Source organism: Lipophrys pholis (assembly GCF_963383615.2).
Source record: "Lipophrys pholis genome assembly, chromosome: 9".
In the NCBI taxonomy this organism is placed as follows: domain Eukaryota; kingdom Metazoa; phylum Chordata; class Actinopteri; order Blenniiformes; family Blenniidae; genus Lipophrys; species Lipophrys pholis.
Window position 1 is genome coordinate 10846006 of NC_137639.1, and position 20101 is coordinate 10866106.

The 20101-nt window shown below is 42.3% G+C and overlaps 1 protein-coding gene across 1 annotated transcript; it reads right to left on the bottom strand.

Annotated features, from left to right (window-relative positions):
- Positions 1–1053: 1053 nt before the first annotated feature.
- dpys (dihydropyrimidinase) lies at positions 1054–13500 on the bottom strand. The gene is made up of 9 exons (XM_080472076.1): positions 13113–13500; positions 11775–11933; positions 11455–11634; positions 9296–9485; positions 8999–9155; positions 8764–8905; positions 4917–5059; positions 2064–2271; positions 1054–1277 (listed from the first exon to the last, which is right to left on the bottom strand). Exons 1-9 carry the CDS (start codon positions 13362–13364, stop codon positions 1218–1220), a joined length of 1491 nt encoding a protein of 496 aa, XP_080328202.1. The 5' UTR covers positions 13365–13500; the 3' UTR covers positions 1054–1217.
- Between the last annotated feature and the right edge of the window lie 6601 nt (positions 13501–20101).

Below are 20101 nucleotides of genomic sequence, written 5' to 3' on the forward strand. Positions count from 1 at the left end.
TATCGCACGATCTTCATCTTTGTTGAGCTGCGGTTGGTCTGGTGATTATTGCAGGAATGGTTTAAGGCCCGTTTCTTTATTTCCGGTACAATCCAACACACCGCCAATCATCGCCCCTCGCACTGTCGGAGACGAGAGGAGAGGAAGCGGTCGAGCTCAAGAATGAGTCGGCCCCGTGTGAGTCACACGCCGCCACTGACCCGTGTGGCAACCTGATAAGCTCACACTATGTCTCAACTGGCCCTGTGGCATAATACCACGCCGGCGTGCCAGCCCAATAGGAAGCGGGCCACATGATGCTGGGCGACAGCCGCCGAGCTTTTTACCACGGGAAGGAACGGAATGCGAGGCCATACATGGGCATGATTGTGCCAGATCCCGCTGAATATGCATGCGCAGACCCAGCGTGGGTCAGGGAAGCAAATCCTAATACTTTTCATGCATGTCAGTGTATTTTAATAAACGTTTCATCAAAGGGGAAGATGCTTTTTGGGAGACAAATATAACTGCTGTTACCACGGGCAACGAGTCTTTTAGGAAATTGGGATTAGAAATTTTGCATAAAATGCTCTAACGAGAAAAAAACCCACTGCGTATTCACATGCATATGTGGAGTTTTTGATGATATTTTATCGCAAAATGAACTCTTTTTGATCCACGGTTTCACTTCTTACAAAGCCTTCTTTAATTATATGATGTAGGTTTTAGTAAAAATGTATTCCTGCTGCAGAGTGCTGCTAACAGAAGTGTGTGTGTGTGTGTGTGTGTGTGTGTGTGTGTGTGTGTGTGTGTGTGTGTGTGTGTGTGTGTGTGTGTGTGTGTGTGTGTGTGTGTGTGTGTGTGTGTGTGTGTGTGTGTGTGTGTGTGTGTGTGTGTGTGTGTGTGTGTGTGTGTGTGTGTGTGTGTGTGTGTGTGGTGATTAGAGTTGACCTGAAAACCTCACACAGCTGTCAGAATAAAACACATTGATCTCTTCCAGCGTAACATTGACCTGGGTGATAATCAGCGATGACCTAAAGACCAGCAGTTCTCGCTCCGGTCTCTCCACACAGATATTTGAATTACTAAAACTTGCACATACGTTGCATACTCCCAAGGTTTGTTTGTTTTTTTTTTTTATCTGTGAGGAAACATGCTGTTGCGTTGGCTTTGGTGGCTCCTGGGATTGCCATGGCGGCTGGAAATTCAAAGTGGCTTTCATGTCGGCGCTCCGTTGTTCACACAGAGACGACTTTGCCTCCGTAGGGTTTTCTGATCACAGCTGTGGGCTGCCCCACCTGCAGGCCCCCACACAAAGCAGAAAGAAAGGTTAAGTCAGCTTCTGGCGGCTTAAGTTACATCAGAATATATATATTTTTTATTGGCTTTCATTTGCTCCATCTGCATTTCTAATTTCATATTTTCCTTTGTTACATATTATGAGGCGATCATATGACAATGCTCAGTATCGTGCTTCTTCTCTTGCTCCACGTTTACACCGGCTTTCATCAGCAGGTTTTTATTTCGAGGTTTTTTCCCCACCAGCTGTGGTTTTGACTTTCAGAAGGCACAGTTGATCTTGATCAGTTTTTTCTTGATTTTTGTGCTTCTGACTTCTGCCCAGGTATGAAAAAATTTGAAAGGTTTTTTCCTCAATGACTTAATTGCACATATTTGTGCATCAGTCACACTTTTCTAGAATTCTATAAATCAGTCGTTTTGAATTTGACGAGCATGAACGCACGGCGCGAGGCCGTCTTGTCTATGTGTACTGCAAGTGTTGATATCGTGATGATACATTTGCGATAAACCTTGCGGCCTTTGTGTGAAATAGATTACTTCTTCGGCAAATTTATGTAACATGCAGACCTTTTAACCATTTGGAGGCCTTTTTTTGTCGCTACTCGCATGTTGAGAGCAGATTATCATCATAGATCATTAATGCTCATCAGGACATTTCAGGCCGTACTTGGTTGTTGCGTCGACAAATATAGCCGTTGTGTTCTTGGTGCAGTCGATATCATGTTGAATGGTGACACTGTTGTTAGCGGTTTGTGTGGTGATAGTCATGTTGCTGGACTGACCTCGTCCCTTTGCCGGATTCTCTTGTAAACAAACTCGGAGAAAGGCTTCCTGTGGATGAATCGGCCGTGGCCTGCAGACACGTTCAGCCGACCGTCTTCATAGACGACTTTGCCCCTGGAGATGGTGACGAGGGGGACGCCGTGGCACTCCATGCCCTCAAACACGTTGTAGTCCAAAGCCTGGTGGTGGGTCTTGGCTGAGATCTTCCTGCAGAGTTAGAAGTAAAAAAAACAGCTTTAGAAAGCTATGGAAGACACACACACACACGCACATGCACACGCACACGCCGCATCAAGCTTCTCCCTCAGTATTAAAGCAAAATAATATATTATTTACAACTTTTACTCATATGACGTCCTGTTCTTTAAAATGCCTTACTCAGCACAGCCGAAGCTTCTTTCTGTCAATAAAAAAGGCACCTCAACATCTTCTTTGCTGCTTATTATATTATTGTGGCGTCTCTCCAACGGCTGCAGCGTGAGAACTGACACATGATATTGCAGCATAGCCAGTATCCTGATTTTGCAAGACTGGCAACGCATGCTGAAGCTGGATGATGAATATGAATGAGTTCCGATGAAGAAACACCAGGAAGGCAAGTGAACTTGATTTTACCCGTGTAGTTTTTCTAGACTTTTCAACATTTTTCTTGTTGCGTTAGTACCTTGACTAACACTTTATGCGGCCTCTTAGTAAATCAGGCACGGAGACTTGTTTCAAGAGTAATGACATTACTGAACTAGTTACCGCAAACCATAAAAAAATTTATTTTAATTCCTCTAGAATTAAATTACTAGCTTATATTTGGCCACATTTATAGATATAAAAGCAAAATCTCTTATTTCTGGGGTTGTGATGTGATTTCTTTGTGTGAGTTTAAGAAAAAAGGAACATTTTTGTAGATCAGACAATAAACAATATTGAACACTTTCTAACAGCACGTGGCACAAGCTTTTGAAAGTGTTTAAGTGGAACCAACTGCAAGTATTGTAGAGTTTTGAATAATATCCACATAACTACACTATTTTAACCTGTTGCCAGAGCTTAAAGAGGCTAAAGCTAAATGAGTGGAGGAATAAGGTACATTTGTCTGCTATGATCCGAGTAGAACAATGTGTGATTTCACAGTCTGTCCGACAGTAGAAAGAACACGTAAATTCTAACTTTTTATTTTGCGGAAGTGGTTGTAAATATGTATTTTTCTGATCAAAGATCATTCTTTTAAATCAATTTTGAGCCCATTGTCATAATTGGAGCTGAGTGGCTAAAACTCTCTTGGAAAAAATGAAAGAAATTCCTCTTAAAATGATGAAATGTTCTCTCCAATATATAGCGGCGATGTCTAACAAATCATGAGTGGAGGAGTAAATCAGCAGGGAAGAGTGAAATAAGTCTGAGTCAGCACTAAAGCACTAAACGTCTTGCTTTTTTTTTTTTTTTTCTTTCTAGAGGCCTCTTTCGCTCCGTTCTCTCACTTCTACACGTCCTGTTGATTTGTGAAGCCAGACACCATGCGCAGCGACAAAAACAAGAGGTGTCCTCATTGTTCGACGAGCTTCCATACTGAACCCCCCCCCCCCACAACAACAACAACAACAAGGCAACTGAGTGAGCATTCTCCTCGTTATTCGTTAAGCAATCACTTGTGGCCCCCGGGCTCCGGATGTTACGGAGCGTCACTCGCGCCGGGGGCAATTAATTACGCACTTTCACAGATGAATTCACGGCTGCGCCAATCAAACTCGAGGCACCCTCATGCTCGAAAGGCATTGTGACACGCAGAACATAAGCAGTGAAATAAAACGGGTGATGTCCAAGACGTTGGAGATGATCAAGATTTTGCTCCACAATGGTAATCGTGGAGCTTTTGTGTGAATTCGTTTGACGGAAGTCGCGCCGGGTTGCAGCGCGTTCTCCTCCAGCTAACATCAGCAGTTAGTGAACCTCCCTGAGGGACTCGGCCCAGAAACCCCCAGCAAACAGAGCAGCGCCGTTCTGGGTTACATAAGCCCGAGCGTGCCACGGTACGCCAGCGACTGGAACGCAGGCTGTCCTCTGTGCGTGCGTCTGAGCACATGTTCCGCTCAGAACAGCAGACTGTCCTCTCGCTACGACTGAGACGAGCTCAGAACGAGTAAAAAAAGATCCTACGTTTTCTCAGAATATCTCCTTGACGCGGCGCTACGTCTCATGATGATTGGTTTCGCACCCACATGGACCATTCATCATATCAAAGATGTGAACCATGACCCGTCGGCATTGTCCCACTGATGGCGTGTGAATCAAGCTTATGTAAGTGTGTTAAAACCCTTTTCTAAAAAAAAAAAAAAAAAAAAACCCACCACAACATAGAAACAAATTAATCATTCGAACTGCTTCTTTTTTTTTTTCTCAGTAATGAATCTGATTCATATGTAAATGAAGTTCTGCTTCAATTCGCAGCTGTATATAGGTGATGACAAACCCTGACTTTTGGATAGAGCGCAGGCGTAATCAGCTTATTTGGAGGGTTATTTTGTGCGTGCGCGCGTGTGTTGGAGTGGCAACGTGAAAGATCTTGCTTCTTCCTTTTTTAGGTTCCTGTGTCTACAGCCTACGTGCTTTAAAGCTCGACGCTGACAGGTTCTCCTGGCTTGAAGTGCTTGACAGCGCGATGACAAGCTTTCAAGTTTGCTCGGTGTTTCAGCGGCAACGTCTGCAGCCGAAGCTGCAGATGGAAATGTCAGGATTTGCATGGACGCTGAAGCGGTTTAGACTGTCACGTGCACACCATCTGAAGGAGCGCTGAGCCGCTGCTCGATTTCAAAAGCTTGGCCCTCGTACTGCTGAGTGGTTGGCGTCAGGGTCCTCACCTTGTCACCTTGGGGTCCCATATAACCACATCAGCGTCCGAATGCTTGGCGATTCGGCCTTTCTGCGGGTAGAAGTTGAAGATTTTTGCTGCGTTGCTGCTGGTGACAGCCACAAATCGATTCTCGTCCATTTTGCCGCTATGCTGAGGGGGAGGAAAGAAAGAAAGAAACAAACAAAAAAGGCACAGAGCACCCGGTTTGAGTAAGTGGGCCGCGCGGATGGCAACAGTGCTCAGAATAAGCAGACAAAAAGGTCAGTGCTTAGCTCATTTCTGCCAAAATATCATCTAATGTGTGATTCGTAAGCGCTGCTGGAAGTAGTAAATCTGTCGGCCGGCCTCGGGCGGCCGAGCCGGGGCACCGCCCACCAGCCAGGAGCGAGGACATGCAGCGACTGCAGCTCCTCACACACAAAGGTGTGTGTCACGTGCACATCAAAACGTCCAACAGGCAATAGTTCCCAAGTAAGTAGTTCACATACACTATATGTTCATGTGGCCAGATGCTAAAAAAAGAAATGGGAAGCAGTGTGGCTTGTTGTTCGTGTTTTGAGAGCAGAATGCTTGAGAAATCTCCAAGATCGTATTTCATCACAGTCGTGAGTCAGAGTGCCTTGTTTAGTTTTTTTGGGGGATCAGCAAAAGAACAGAGTTAGGTCACAGCCGAGTTCGACTTTGAATAAAGCACTCTTGTATCATCATACTTACTATCTTTTAGATAGTGACTGAAGTGTTTGTCTGCAAGTCATTTGTATTAAATGAAGTCACATGGGTTTCTTTACCCTGGTTACACTCTGCCAGGCCTTCACTGCAAGTGCATCTTTCTTTCCATTTCTTTTGTCTTCTTGTTGTTTTGTTGGAAGTAAAAAAAAATTGTAACTTTCATCATGTTCCTGCCTTGTGATGGCTTTCTTCACTGGTACTGACAGATTCTTTGACTTCATATAGAACGATACCAGGTTCCAAGCATAAATATCACACTTTACATTAACTAGTATAGACCTTTTATTTGTTCCTTTAATTCAGTGATCCTCAGTTTTGTTTTTAATTACAAAAGTCACATTGGCAGAGGAAACCCAAGGGGAGAGCCACCATTATGACAACATACCAAGTCACCTTTGCAAATGTGCATTTCTACATATAAATTGAGAATCCCACATTAAAGAAGAAAAAAAAAAAACACAGCCAAAACATGTTGTTGACTTTCTTCATGTTGTATTTGTAGTTTGTTATTGCAATGACAGTGAGGCATTCAATATGAGCATGGGTCAGCCCGTTCCTCTGCTTCATCGTTGACAATGCTGACTCACAGTCGTATGCGCTCGTGAAGAAAGACATCACTTTCTGTGCAAGATGTTTTCAAAGAGGGAACATCTGCTTCAGACACCAAACTCGCCTGCTCCGAGTTCAACGTGGAGAACGTTATTTGTTTGCGGCTCAATTATTTCACACCCCAAAGCAGTACGATTACCAGAGCAGAGCTGTGTGATGATTGGAGTCGGAGAAGATAAATCCACGTGGAAAGGGTTTTCAATCAAATTGAGAATCCCATAACGTTCAGTCACATCAGTGAATCTGGATTCAATCTCACCCTTCAGCTCCTCAAAAAACTTCAACACATCCTCTGTCGCTGAAGTGCCGCTGCGGAGATGGGCCACATGTGGTTGCTGCTTTGAGTTTTGGGAAGTGGATGAGTTCTGTCAGGTATCCACAGAGCAGTTCTTTGGTTTTGGAACGCGCTGACCGCCTTCAGCATGTCACTTGGACGCTTGTCTCTCCCCTTATAGCTGCAAGTTAAGAGTGTTCAGCTGACAAATAATATCAGAAAGGAATAATCCAGTCTGGGTCTTTCAACTCCGGCTGGTGCTTCAGGAGTGTTGATTTCAGGAAGGAGGCGAGGAAGCCACTCCAGGATCTGAAATTGGGAATCTCATCTCTTTTTTTTTTTCTTTTTTTTCTTTCTTTCCATTTCTTTCCACAAGACCCTTCTCATTGCCTCGCATGCTTGACGCACCATCAGCACACACACTGGCCAGTTTGGACCAGCTGAGATGATTCCTCAAGAAATACCAGACGAGCACTCAGAATATCCCCACCTCTTGTTGGGCCATGGAGTAGGAGAAAGCACAACAGTTCCTCTCAAAGAGTTTTCTGTCGGGAACCTCACCAAAACGCACAGCTGAGCAACATCTGTGCTTTCGTCCACTGCAGTGCTGGAAGAAGGACGCTGGACGCAGGTCAACCAACAACTGGTCACATCCAACCTTCCCGATGTCTTCCATCCTCCTCAGTATTGTTGAATCGGACAACTGTAATCCCTTTTATTTGTGTGTGAACAATATTTCTGCAGCAGTCTTCTACTATTCCAGAGTCTGACGATGGTTTTTCAGTCCGTGCTAAAATCCATGGCATCTCAAAAAGGTGCCTCCGTCAAACCGCTCTGCAGTGGACGTTGCCCTGTGGTTACGATGTTGCCGCTCACAAAGTGAAGCAGTGAGCTGGACTATTTCCTCCTGAATTTTGGATGTCGTTTCAAAATGGCGCTCCAAGTTTGCTTCGTTTGAAACAGGCGCAGGTTTGCTTGCATATTAAGCGCAGAGGGTTGATGCGATGAAGAACAAATAAGAATTTGTCCACTTGTCTTGTGATTTCCTTGTACTTTCTGTTTTTTACTGGGAACACAGCATGCTGATTTTTGTTTGCCGCGTCCTCAGACTCTTTTTCCTCAATGCTCATTACAACGCTGTGTGTCTGTCCATCTGGTTAGTGTGCCATTTTTTATAAAAATTAGAACCCAATCCATTTTGTATCTGCGCCTCATGCTGGCGAGTGGAGCTAACATAGCCTGGCTGCGCGTACTGCAGTCAAGTGTAATGGCATGTGTCCACTAGATTTCCCACTTTCCATTCATGTGTATGTGACATGCGCCGCGGTGCATGCTGGGTTTTGAGCTGTTGGATTTTTTTCAACTTTATGCAAATGATGCATATTTATGTAGCACATTTAAAAAAAAAAAAAAATGCATTGGCTGCGTTACCATGTTGTTATAAGCTACGATTTGAGCCACAAATTAAAGCTTGACAATTCACACAATAAGTATCTCAGCTTTAAAGTAAATAATTAAGGTATGATCCGACCGTGGAACAGCTAAGCAACCATTGTCCATTTACTTTTAGTCCCTTGTTGTGCTGTAATCTTCACCTCCATCGTTTCAGTTCACATCCATTGTGGTGGTGCACAGAGCTGTGACTCACAGCCTCAATTACTTATAGACCTGAATGTCTCTACTACAGTTGACACATTAGTCACTTAACACCAGACTGTCCAGCAAGGTTGCATCACTGTAACATACCACGGTGCTGTGAGTAATTCTCTTGTATCATCTGTTTGTGGCCCAGCATACGAAGGGTGCAGCAGGCGCTGACGGCAGTAGAATAACAAACGAAGATAAACGACGGTCAAAGCTGCTCAACCTCCAGATTAAGGACAGACCGGACACTACAGTGACGTACCACCATGACCCATCAACACAAATGGCAGTTAAAGACAAGTCCTTTTAACTGATATTGTCCTTAAATCTGAGTCATGACACTGCTGTCAAAAACTGTTGTGTATCCACGTATATAAATCTGCAAATATATATAAAATAGAAATGATGTTGAGCTTTAGTCGTCATTTTCCTGTTTTTAGCCGTCATAGCATTTCATTCTGCCCACAGCCACACAACTACAAACTGTTTAATGAAACTACATGGATCTAGAAAACCTCAGCTATTGCAGTGAACACCTGCTGTTTCAGAGTCGTGTCCCAGTTCAGTGTCGGACTACAAGTGTATTATTAGAACGCACCACTCCTTTCTCCCAGATGACCGACATCCTGTCCTCCACGCCGTTTACTCCATTTGGGATCTTGGTGAAATCGTCCTTGCCGAGAGCTTTCTGGCACACATTGAAGGTGCAGTTGTCTGTCCCCGTCACACTGAGATCATCACTGGCATGGTTAAAGGATACGCACGATATCAACATTTCAGCGGAGTATTTTCATTGGACAATATTTATTGGCCACACCTTGACCTTGACCTACTTTGCCAGTAAGTCCATCAGGTACCCCGGGGTGCTGGGGTCCGGCCTGAGCGGCGGTCCCATGACAAAGCCAGCAGCGTGGGCCCAGTCTTTGTGCCAATGGTGGGTGCCATCGATGCCCAATCCAGCTGCAATTGGCTCGCCAAATACCACACGGCCTGTTGAGAGAGAAAGAGAAAGAAAATCTTCATCTTAAATTCGCATCTTAGTAGATCCCATCTGTTGTGGCCCTAAGGAGGCCATAGTTTCTTAACCTCTCTCTCTCTCTAAACAGCAGGTGGCAGCATTCCCTTCTTACCATCTCTGCGTGCGTTTGACACCACCTTGGCTGCAGATTTGCTCATGACGTGGACCACGTAGAGTGGGCAGTTGACGGCATAGGCGATGGTGATGGCTCGTTGCGTCGCCTCAGCCTCCACCTCCTCCGGCCGACACATCTCATGGCCCTCAGGCCCCGTGATGCCCAAGGACAGCATCTTCTTAGCGCCCTGTCAGGTTCAGGAGGGGATGAGGACAGCAAGGCAGCATGGAGGTTAAAGGAGAGGAAAGGTTAGAGCAACACAGTGTCAGTGAGAGATGGACCAGTCTATTTAAAGATGACAATACATACAGTTCTGGTCCTTGTGCATACATTCTCTACACACTAATGACAACCATAAAAATGAAAGAAATGCTCCTGCATTTTAGATCGCTACACAAAGCACTATCATAGTTTCACACTCACTTGTGACATTCAACACACTCCCTGATAGCAGCAGTATTCATGTGCTCATCTCTTCTGCAGAGCCAGAAATCCCTTTTCTAGTATTTGCTACCCTCTAGTGGTGGTTTTGCATATTGACAGTGAAAGACAAAAGGCTAAGTGTTAAATTGAAGAGCTGTTATTCATTGTATTCTGAATGTAAGAGAGTCAGAGTTGACCATTAACATAAATTAAAACATGGTTGGCGACATAGTCCTGCCAGGCAGCCACTATGATTACAGATTGCTCAAGCAATTTATTTTATTTGTTAAAGTCAGAGACGGGCAATTAATTAGCCAATTAAAAATCTGGGAGAACTGAGTTTTATTCAGTTCTGCTCAATATGAATGTGTTTTTTTTTTTTTTTTTTTTTTTCATTTAAAGCCAAGTGTTACCTGGTTTGATAACCTGCTCTGTCTGCTCTGCATCAATCCATTCCTTGTATTTGTTTGTGTGTTTTGTTCAGTGTTGGTAACCCACACTGTAAAATTTCAACACAATAAAGATTGGCAAAAATGCATCAACAAACTTCATCTTCATATACGAGAAACAAAAAATAAATAATCTGTCACCTTTTAAAGTAAAACAAAGCAGGTAAAATTCATGATTTGTAAAAAATCATTTAACCGTTCACCTTCTATACCGACTTATCCCGGTCAGGGTCGCAGGGCAGGACCCAATCCCAGCCAGCTATGGGTGAGGGTGGGGTATTTTCATATGCTCCATAAAATCAGATAGACATTAATTGAAAATACTCTACATAACCTCACCCGGTTCTTACTCTGTCCTTAGGGAATTGATTTAATTGTGTTGCACCAAAACTTTAAAGAGGATTAGGGAATATGATCAACTTTGGCTAATTAACGGTTAACTTACTCTGAAACAATTCGGTCCAACCAGTTTTCTAATTGCTGTTTTTTTCAAGTCATTGTGTCACTTGCCATCATTTAGCCATCCAGCTCAAGTCTTGTTTTTGCTCACAAGAAATTAAGAAAACAAAGTGGAGCCTGTTTGCTGATCCAAAAGGTAACTTACTTTCTGGGCGGCCAGTGAAAATTTACTTTTAAAATTTTAATCAACTACTGAATTAATTAGTTTCTTTAAGTTTTGGATTGGGAAAATGCTTGTTTAAATTTACTTTTTATTACGATCAAGTTATGTCCTTTAGTATAATTTCATGATTGTGCCACAGATATCAGCCGTGTTTTCAATCCTCAACATTTAGAAGATGAATTGAATCCTTGTTGGTTCAGTCGAGTGCACATGTGGAACAGGTTAAACATGTGGATTACTCATTACACCGGTGGTTAAATCATATCTAGACTGAGGTTCTCTGCAGCAGACTCTAGACGGGGCAACAACGTCTGTTTGGCTTTCATCACTTTCAACAGTCCGACACTGAGGTCAGTGGACCCTGACCCATCTCAGTTAACCGCTCCAATAGTTTCTCACGTCTTATCAAATTCTACATATCTGACACAGAATGTCCTATTCTGTGTTGTTGTTTTTTTTTTTTAAAACGTAACCACGACAGAGCGTCGTAAATAGGATTGCAGCAATCAGGGTCCAGCAATAGCTCTGTACACACACAAATGATTTACTTGACCTAATCTAAACCCATGAGAACTGCTGTTAGGACACACTTGTAAAACAGATTATTAATCTCAACGTGGCTCTCCTGAATAAATAAATGCTCAATGAAAATGAAAACTGACCTCTGCAATCAGATCTCCATTTTCAGCATGAACCTGAGCGATTGCCCCGATCTTCTTACACTGGGCAAAGGCCTCATACAACTCAGAGTCCCGAAGCATGAATACATCTTTATAGGCCATAAACATCTTGAACGAATTCACTCCTCTTTCTTTGGCCAGAGTCTCCATCTCTTTCTTGACCTAGAAAGAACAAAGAGGTTCTGTATAATCCTTGGAGAAACAGCTCTGGGGGTGTTGTTGAGGGAATCTACGGCCGCAATGTATTGAGAATCGGCAAATATTTAAAAATAAAACAGTTTAACAACAATGTACTCATTCACCATGTCACTCCACCAGGTGACAGCAACATGCAGGGAGTAGTCGCAGCACACTTTGGAGTCGGCGTTCTTGCGCCAGCTGTCGTAGGTCTGCAGGAGAGACTGGCCCTTCTGGGGGATGGCAAAGTCCATGATCATTGTGGTCCCTCCTGCGAGAGCAGCCTGGAGAGAAGCACACATTGCCACAGAGGTTTAAGTTACAGATTAACGTGCAGCATTTAGAATAAAAACTAGACAAAATGTAAATTGTGTTAGCCGATCCCTGTTCCTGGCTGATTTGCTGCTTGGTAGGAATACTCGTCAGACTGGAAAAATCTGAAAACACGTTCTGTCGTGAAGATTGCATCAAACTTTAATGTTAAATAAGAGAAAAAGATGAAGGTCAAGTGTGAACGGTTAAAGAGAATAAAAGTGTTTTGCAGTCTGGGCTCACAGTCAGATCAATCCCAGTTAGAGATTTGAGTATGAATGTTCTCCCTGTGTGTTTGTCATTGTACGCTGCTTTGACATACACTGGGATCAAGTTCAGCGTCTGCTAACCCTGAACTGGGTAACGTGGTAGAGAACATGGATGGATGTTACTGAATACTGCTCCACTCAAGCTTCACTTTAAAGAAAATTATACAACGTTTATTTTTTTTTTAATAATGCTATTTCATTTGTTTAATTACAATTATGGCAGCAAGATTTATTTTATATATATATATATTAGGAAGCAGAGAATGGTGTTCTGTCTGAATTAAAACATTTTCATTGTCTACATGTTGTAATAGTTTTATCACAGTATTTTGGTTTTGTCTGCGAAGCTCTTAACTAGTCTCTAAATGTTTTTTATAATAAATTCATTCTTTTTTTTTATTGTAGCTATTAATTTAATGGATAAACAAATTGAGATGTATTTTTGAGTTAGTTTAAGTTATGATTAGACATTAGGGTAATTTTGTATTAACAGTATCCACTTTGCCATCTGCAACTCTAAAATAATAATTGATGCACTAATTGTTATGAAGTATTTTTGAATCGTGTTATCCTGCATTGAATATGTGTACTTGTCTTTGACTACTGGTGGCATGTAATAAACTCAGATGAAGTTACACTAAAATATAACAAATAAATAAATAAGTACTACTCAGTTTGCCTGTAAAGCTGTTTGTGTAAACAATAAGGGCGAGATTTTCTTCATCAAGATTATAATTTATAGAGATATCGGTCCACATTTCTATAATTCACACGTTTATATGGCAAATTCAACTTGTTTACATTAAATGTAAACTCTCAGAGATTTAATCTCGCAGTCTGTCCGGGGGGCTGATTTGACAGAGGGTGAAGATGGTACTTCACCTGAGTTCCAATGTGGAAGTCATCCACAGACTGGGTGCCCATGAACACGAGCTCCAGGTGCGTGTGCGTGTCGATGCCGCCGGGGATCACCAGTTTACCGGCGGCATCGATGACCCGCGTCCCAGCAGGAACCTCGAGATTCAGGCCAACTTCTGCAATCTTCCCATTTTCTATGTAGACGTCGCTGATCACGGAGCAGTCCTCGTTCACCACTTTCCCTCCTTTAATCAGGATCCTGTTGGACTGAGCCATGACTACTACTACTACTACTACTAATACTACTACTACTACTGCTACTGCTGCTGCTGCTGCTGCTGCTGCTGCTGCACACAAGTTGTCCGACTCTGAACTCAGTCGACTCTGAACTTTGCTCGCTGCTGATTCTTCTTCTTTCGGGTTTAACGGCAGTTTGCATTCTTGAACGTTGCGATACTGCCATCCGCTGGTTCCACCGCTTTATGTAAAGAAAGAGAGAAAAGTGGATAAACATGCTGAACAATAACACGTCTGCAGCTTAAATAAAACCTTTCCCGAGAGACGTTTGGCTTCTTAGTTATAATAATGTTTACAATAAAGAAATAAGAAATGGTAGATGTAGTTTGGCCAGTTGAAGTTTCATTTGTCTTTATCTAGTCTGAAACTGTCAGAACTGTTATGCATTTGTCCATTAAACCGCCCATACTTTATCATTTTAATTTAACACAAGCTCAGTACCTAAAACGTTTGTGTTATCAAAACAACTCTTGGTTTTACCTCACACTTACTTTTTTTTATTATAATTTTTTCCGAATGATTTTTTTTAATAAAGATATCATGCTGTGAAAAGAGAACCCCATGACCAACCAGGTGTATTGTAGTTGTGTGCTCTCTGGCCACTCTTGCTGGTCTAAATCATTATCAAACTCATTGGAATTGTAGTTTTACAGAAGTCAGGAACTGCAAGTGTTTCTGGATTTAGGGCAACTGAGGGGCACAGAAATGTCACAGTCTCTACTGGAGGGGCAAATGGGCAACGCGCGAGGATTGACGAGGGCCGCACCGTGGCACATTGATTCGCGCTCTATCACGGATTAGATAAAGATTTCCAAAGTAATTCCACTTGAAATTGGGTTCAAGTACTTTTGGCATAGCCGTGACGATGTCGCGTGTCCTGTGTGTGCCAGTGAGCCGCGGTACCAGACGAAAGTCAATCCTAATGTTATCAAAGGTTTAACTAAAAATGCTGTCGTTTAAACGTCAGTAACAAAAGAAAATACATAATCACTATTTTGAGAGGTCTGCCGTAAATGGTTGTTTCAAAACAATTTTATCGTATCTAAAGTAAATGGTAACAAGTCGTCCATTGATTTTGTGAAAATGTTCCTTTCTCTCAGCCGACAGTGGGCGAAGCAAGAGGGACTTCATTTAAAAACTAGTCATGGATCTGCCACACAGCTCCAATCATCTGCGATAAGTCAGCCCGAAAAGTTTTAAAAGAAACATATCTCTGGATCCATCATGGGAAAATGTGGCTGCTGTTGTGACCTCAGCAGCCAAAAAACCCAGTGATTGTGTGTTTTAGGATTGTTTATTTACACTGTGCTTAAAAAAAAAGAAAAACCTCCAAAAGAGCTGCTTCTGATAAAGCTGCGATATCCCCGGAGCATGCAACTGCCTCTCTTTCATGAAGAGTTGTTAGCCACTGGGAGAGATTAATATTTTACTGCGGTGGATTGGTTGTCTGCGCCGCATCAGTCCAGACAACTTTTCTCATCCATTAGTGTATTACGGAAACAAGACACATTGGAGAGACAAAGATGCATGCGCTGGTGAGATAAGCGCACGCACAGGGCTTAGGAACACCTAACCTTCACAGTTGCAATAAACAATAACATGTGACTTAAGAGGATTTACATAAGATGAGAGGAGTAATCAGAGGGAGTGAAAAACCAATGAGGCAGCAATGGCATCTCCTCAAAAGTCTCCGTGTTGCTCAATGAGGAAAGTTGCCATTCCGCTGGATTTAGAGCGAGGCTGTTGTTATCATTTTATTTCCTCTACCGGCACTACAAACCAACACAGATGTCACATTCTTTTTTCTCCCCCTCCCCACTCCTTTTTTTTTTTTTTTTTTTGACTGAATTTGAGATTCAGTGAGCTGGGCTTGGGAGTGTTGACATGGTAAAACTCCTGGCATTAGAGGGGCGCGGCGTGCACGGCGAAGTGACATAAGATCGTGCTCAGGCAGATTATCAGTGCTCTCTGCTCAGGCAGCAAGGAGCTTGTTTACCGTGTGCTCAAAGTCACACAGCCGCGGCAAGAGCAAGTCAGCCCAGATCTGAAAACGAAAGCAATATATTACTGCTGTCTGATGCTTTTGTGAGCATTTTACTGCCTGCTGAACCAAGGAAGCCAAATCTTCCTTGTTTATCCTCTTCCTCTAATTCAGCTCTTTGTTTGATTCGGTTGTACTTCTATATCTTGTATGCTACATTAAATGCACTTACATTATCCGCAAAACGTCTTTTTTTTTTAATTCTTTTTTTATTCAACTCTTTCCGTAGGATCACTGCAGTTCCTGTGAATGAACCTAAAACAGTAGTACATTCCCATTGGGAGTTTCTTTGTATTTCTCCTGTGTCCTCCAGACTGGGAACAGTTGGTGGTAGTTTGTTATCGTATATAACGTAGTTATTACATTAAGTAATCTTAATCCCATAGAATAGTCATTTGAAAAACAATATCCATCCAGCACTGATGAAATGTTGCTCTGAAGTCTTTTTTTTTTTTTTTTATTGCCACGTGAACCAAAATCTGTGTTGATGCTCACAATGTGTGGAGTCGTCATTTCTGTGTGGAAGATAAAGGCTTTTCCTCATCTGGAGCTTTTTTTTTTTTTTTGTTTCATTTTTAAGTATAAAGCTTGTCTCATCTTAAGATGAGAGACATGTTAATGGTGAAAGACCAATTACGATCAGGTGTGTAATACATGTGGTTAAGTCTGCAGGATATTGATGTGTGCTGATGCTGTGTCCCAAGAAGTCCTTGTGCTCATGTGTGTAGTTATTCATTATTGTTAAATTTCACCTAAGTCATAGATTGACTTCTTTAATTGTTGTGAGAATCTGCCCTACTATTGGGCAGAATTGTGACGGAGCACTTTCACTACGAGGATGACCAGGAGTACTCTGATTACATTTTTCATTTAATACTCTAATATTATACATATATGAGTTTCAATGTCTGACCTGAACTATAATTCTGATTATTAATCATTAGGGTGAGTTATCTGAGTGTGTCAGTTCTATGAAAATGGGTTGTTTTACACAAGATCACATTGGTGATGATCCAAACGTGTGAAAAGGATGAACATTGTGGTGGGGCAGTGGTGGCCCGAGGGTTCGTGCTCTAAGTTTGTGACTGGAGGTTTTGGGTTTGAAATCTCACAGACTGTAGTACCAGAAAGTACACATACCGGGCAAAATAACAACTTGTGCCAAATCAAATATGCAGGTCACAGTTTGCTGTGGTGACCAATGGAGGAAGCAGCCAAAACAAATGTGTGTTTTTGACACCGAATATCCGACAAAGAAAGAAAGCATGAACAGAGTGCAGTGGATTTCAGAGTGAGGAAGTTCTTTCATCCACACTTTTTCATCAAATAGGATTTAATTTAAGTTAATGTTTCTGTAAAAAAAAAAGGCATACATCAGTCTTGTATAACAAAACGTGACTTCATCGCTCGTATAGTCAAGAGACGCCCTATAAAATGAAGTCTAAGTGGAAGACCTGCTTTATTGTGAGACTGCAGGTTTTATTGGTCTGTGCTGTGTGCAGACACTCACCGATCCAGTCACACTGACCCGTCTCTGAACCTCCTCCGAACGCACACGGGGCTCTGCTTCACCGCTGCACACAGCAGTGGACATGTTCATGTTTCCCTGACCGGCCGTCTTTAGAAACTCCCAGCTGATCATGTAAAATCCCACCGACAAAACGATAATCAGCGCCACCGCGGACGTGCTGGCACACGTGCACACCCGTCAAATCGGGAAAATCTGGACACTCGTGCCCTGCACAGGGCAGCCAACTTAGTTCATCTCCTGTCCTGTTTGGCATGTGCAGAAAGGAGCTGCAGCACATGAGAGGCAGACACAACAGTTACTCCACAGGGTCCAACACAGTGATGAGTAACCCCACTCATCCTTATCAGTCTGTCCCTGCAGCTGCAACATTACTAAGCATTATAACGTCCCCAGTTTGAATAGAGATGTATAATACTAATAGCTACACTTAAAAAAAAAAAAAAAAATTCATATTCGTTTAAACATTCAACCACTTTCACATTTACAGTATTTAATGTTATTGAAGCCGCATTTCTTGTTGGAGCATTAATCAAACCGTACTTGCATACACTTTCTGATCATATCAACTCCTGATTCCCTCTCATATCTCCACTCACTCCTCATGTTTGTGTTAATCTTATTGATTTTTATCGTCACTTTTTTTTTTTTTAAAAGCCTATTTACCAGTTTCATTAATGCTGCAGATGTTTGAATATTTCTCTCTTCCAGACCATGAAAGTGTCCAATGTGTGAGCTTTCATGACCAATAAACCTGACTGTGAATATTCATGCACACCAGCAAATGGCCTGGGATTGCATTACCACTAATTGCAGCCCAGATGGCAGTGTTCTCCTCAGGTTGAAATGGAAATGTGACCTGCAGTTCTGACTGCTGAAATGTTTTATTGTACAATGAGAGAAATCCTCAGTGCAAATATGTGATTTGTCAGTATGGAAAAAATAGTGCGTGTGCGTGGCAGATTTTTGGTTCTTCCCATTGAAACGGTGCACCTTTTTAAAGAAGCGTTAAAGCTGATTGCACGTACACTGTTTATTTGGGATTACATTTTCTTATTCAAACCGGATATTTCTCTAATACTGTGAAATATTTTAAATAGTGAATATCCCAAATTATGTCTAAATAAAGTCAAGTAATAGAAGCTATTTATGGCACCAACTGCGTGACACATTTAGCCGTCATTTGCAGGCTCGAATTTAATAAAAAAAAAAAAATATCTAAATGTAATAGAGGTTCAAATGTGACATAAAGTGATGTAAGATTCCCTGCCTTCGAAGACACTGGGAAGTCTGCAGCTACTTCAAAACATTTGTCAGTCACATTGTTGCAGCTCGAGCATCACAAGGCAGCTGTTAAGCAGACTCTAAAAATGTTAAGCTTCCAACAATGGGAGGCAGAAAATGTGAAGGGAAACAATTAAATTACGCCTTGCATGAAGTTTGCTTTTCATTTTGTGAGGCAAATTTAGTGCCATGGTTAATCATTATGCTGTTGAACACGATTTGCAAAAATATTCAAGAGCTTTATGTGCCTCAGTGCCCCTTCTGTATTGAAAAATAATGGGCCTCTATCCAATTAAAAACTGCATTAAATCTCTAAAGTATTACATGCACTTTACTGGTATCTCTCTGATTAGGCTTTTCTGCATGTGCAGATGCTGACAGCACATTGAGAAAAGGAGCTCTGACTGACTGCTCCCTTTTAGAATCTAGTTCAGGAGTCCAGGTTTTTGGTGGATGATGTAGGTGCATGTGTGCATTTAGGTTGAAAAATTAATTATGTATCATCAAAATACTCAACCGGGAGGGAAATTCTGATGAAGGGGGGGGGGGGAGATGATTTTAAACTCAAACGCATTAAAAAAAATTTTTTATAAAAAAGATCTAAATAATCACATTAAAGTCAGTTTCATGTTATCCCACTTTTCTCCTTAACTCTTTTATTTTTCAGGTTTTTATAAAAAATGTCCCCATTATGATGATTTGAGATGTAATAATTTAGCATTCATTGCAGCCCTTATGTTTTGATTCTAGCATTGATAGGCAGTGATTCATTGTTCTGCAACAGAGGCAGCAGTCCAACGTGTGAATGGATGATTTATGTGACCATCTGTTTTGTTTTGATCATAATTTGATTATCTCTTTTTGTGGGATGACTTTGCCATGTCAGGACCCATTTTACGTTGTCTCTCTCTCTCTCTTTCTCTCTCTCTCTCTCACACACACACACACACACACACACACACACACACGTGTGCACCCGGGCACATGTGCCAGAAACTTTGGAATAATTGCGCCTCCCTCTCGATCTGCTCCTCAAGCCCACATCCGCCAACTCATCCTTCTTAAAAAACTGACCAAATTATGATTACAAGTAACAAGCAGGATAGTTGTACCACCGACTCACTCTCCCACTATCTGTGTTAATTAAAAGATTTGCAACTACATGTGTCTGCAGATAATCAAAATGTCTTCTGCAGCAGCGCTCCCAGATGCATCGGCACTCCAGAGCTCATTTGCCTGCTTGCGATCTCATGTTTGTTTAGAATTAATCAATCTACTCACAATTGAGTTAATTAATTAGTGTTTTAATGCTACTCTTTATAATTGCAGTCAGATGAGTCTGCCGACAAAGCAATCACATTAATGCAAATACAACAGATAATTGTTATCCAAACTTCCTCAGCAGCAGCAGCAGCAGGGGAGAGATGGCTCTTACTGTACCGTTGAGCTCTTCCCCTGGTCGCCTCCCCACCCCACCACCCACCACCCTCCCACCCCCTCTCCGTCAGAAGCACTAGATGGCACCATTGAGCAGAGTTTCCCTCTGCTCTGTCCTCTTGTCACTTCCTGGATATTGTTCAATTAGCTGTCCTATACCGTCCTCGTTGGGTGCGTATGCATTGAGGGATAGATGACACGGGAGGCAGCTGTGATACTCGCGCTTGTAGGTCCATTAAGTGTTGCAGTTTAGAGTCGAGGCCATTTTGCATGTTTCCAGCGCGAATCAAAAGGGAGCCGATGCGTGTGTCAGCACCCTGATCATTTTTCTCCCTTCACAACATGTATCAACAGCATGACCTCGGGGCCTTCCCTCACTAAATGTCAGCGGCTGTGTTTCTGTCCACAAAGGTTGAACTGTGCGTC

Excerpts from the sequence above, each read along its gene's own strand:
- dpys (XM_080472076.1), bottom strand. The coding sequence starts at position 13,364 with ATGGCTCAGTCCAACAGGATCCTGATTAAAGGAGGGAAAGTGGTGAAC. Across the intron at positions 11,635-11,774 it reads TCACCTGGTGGAGTGACATG|GTCAAGAAAGAGATGGAGAC; the intron begins GTGAATGAGTAC and ends TGTTCTTTCTAG. Across the intron at positions 9,486-11,454 it reads ATGGAGATCTGATTGCAGAG|GGCGCTAAGAAGATGCTGTC; the intron begins GTCAGTTTTCAT and ends TGAACCTGACAG.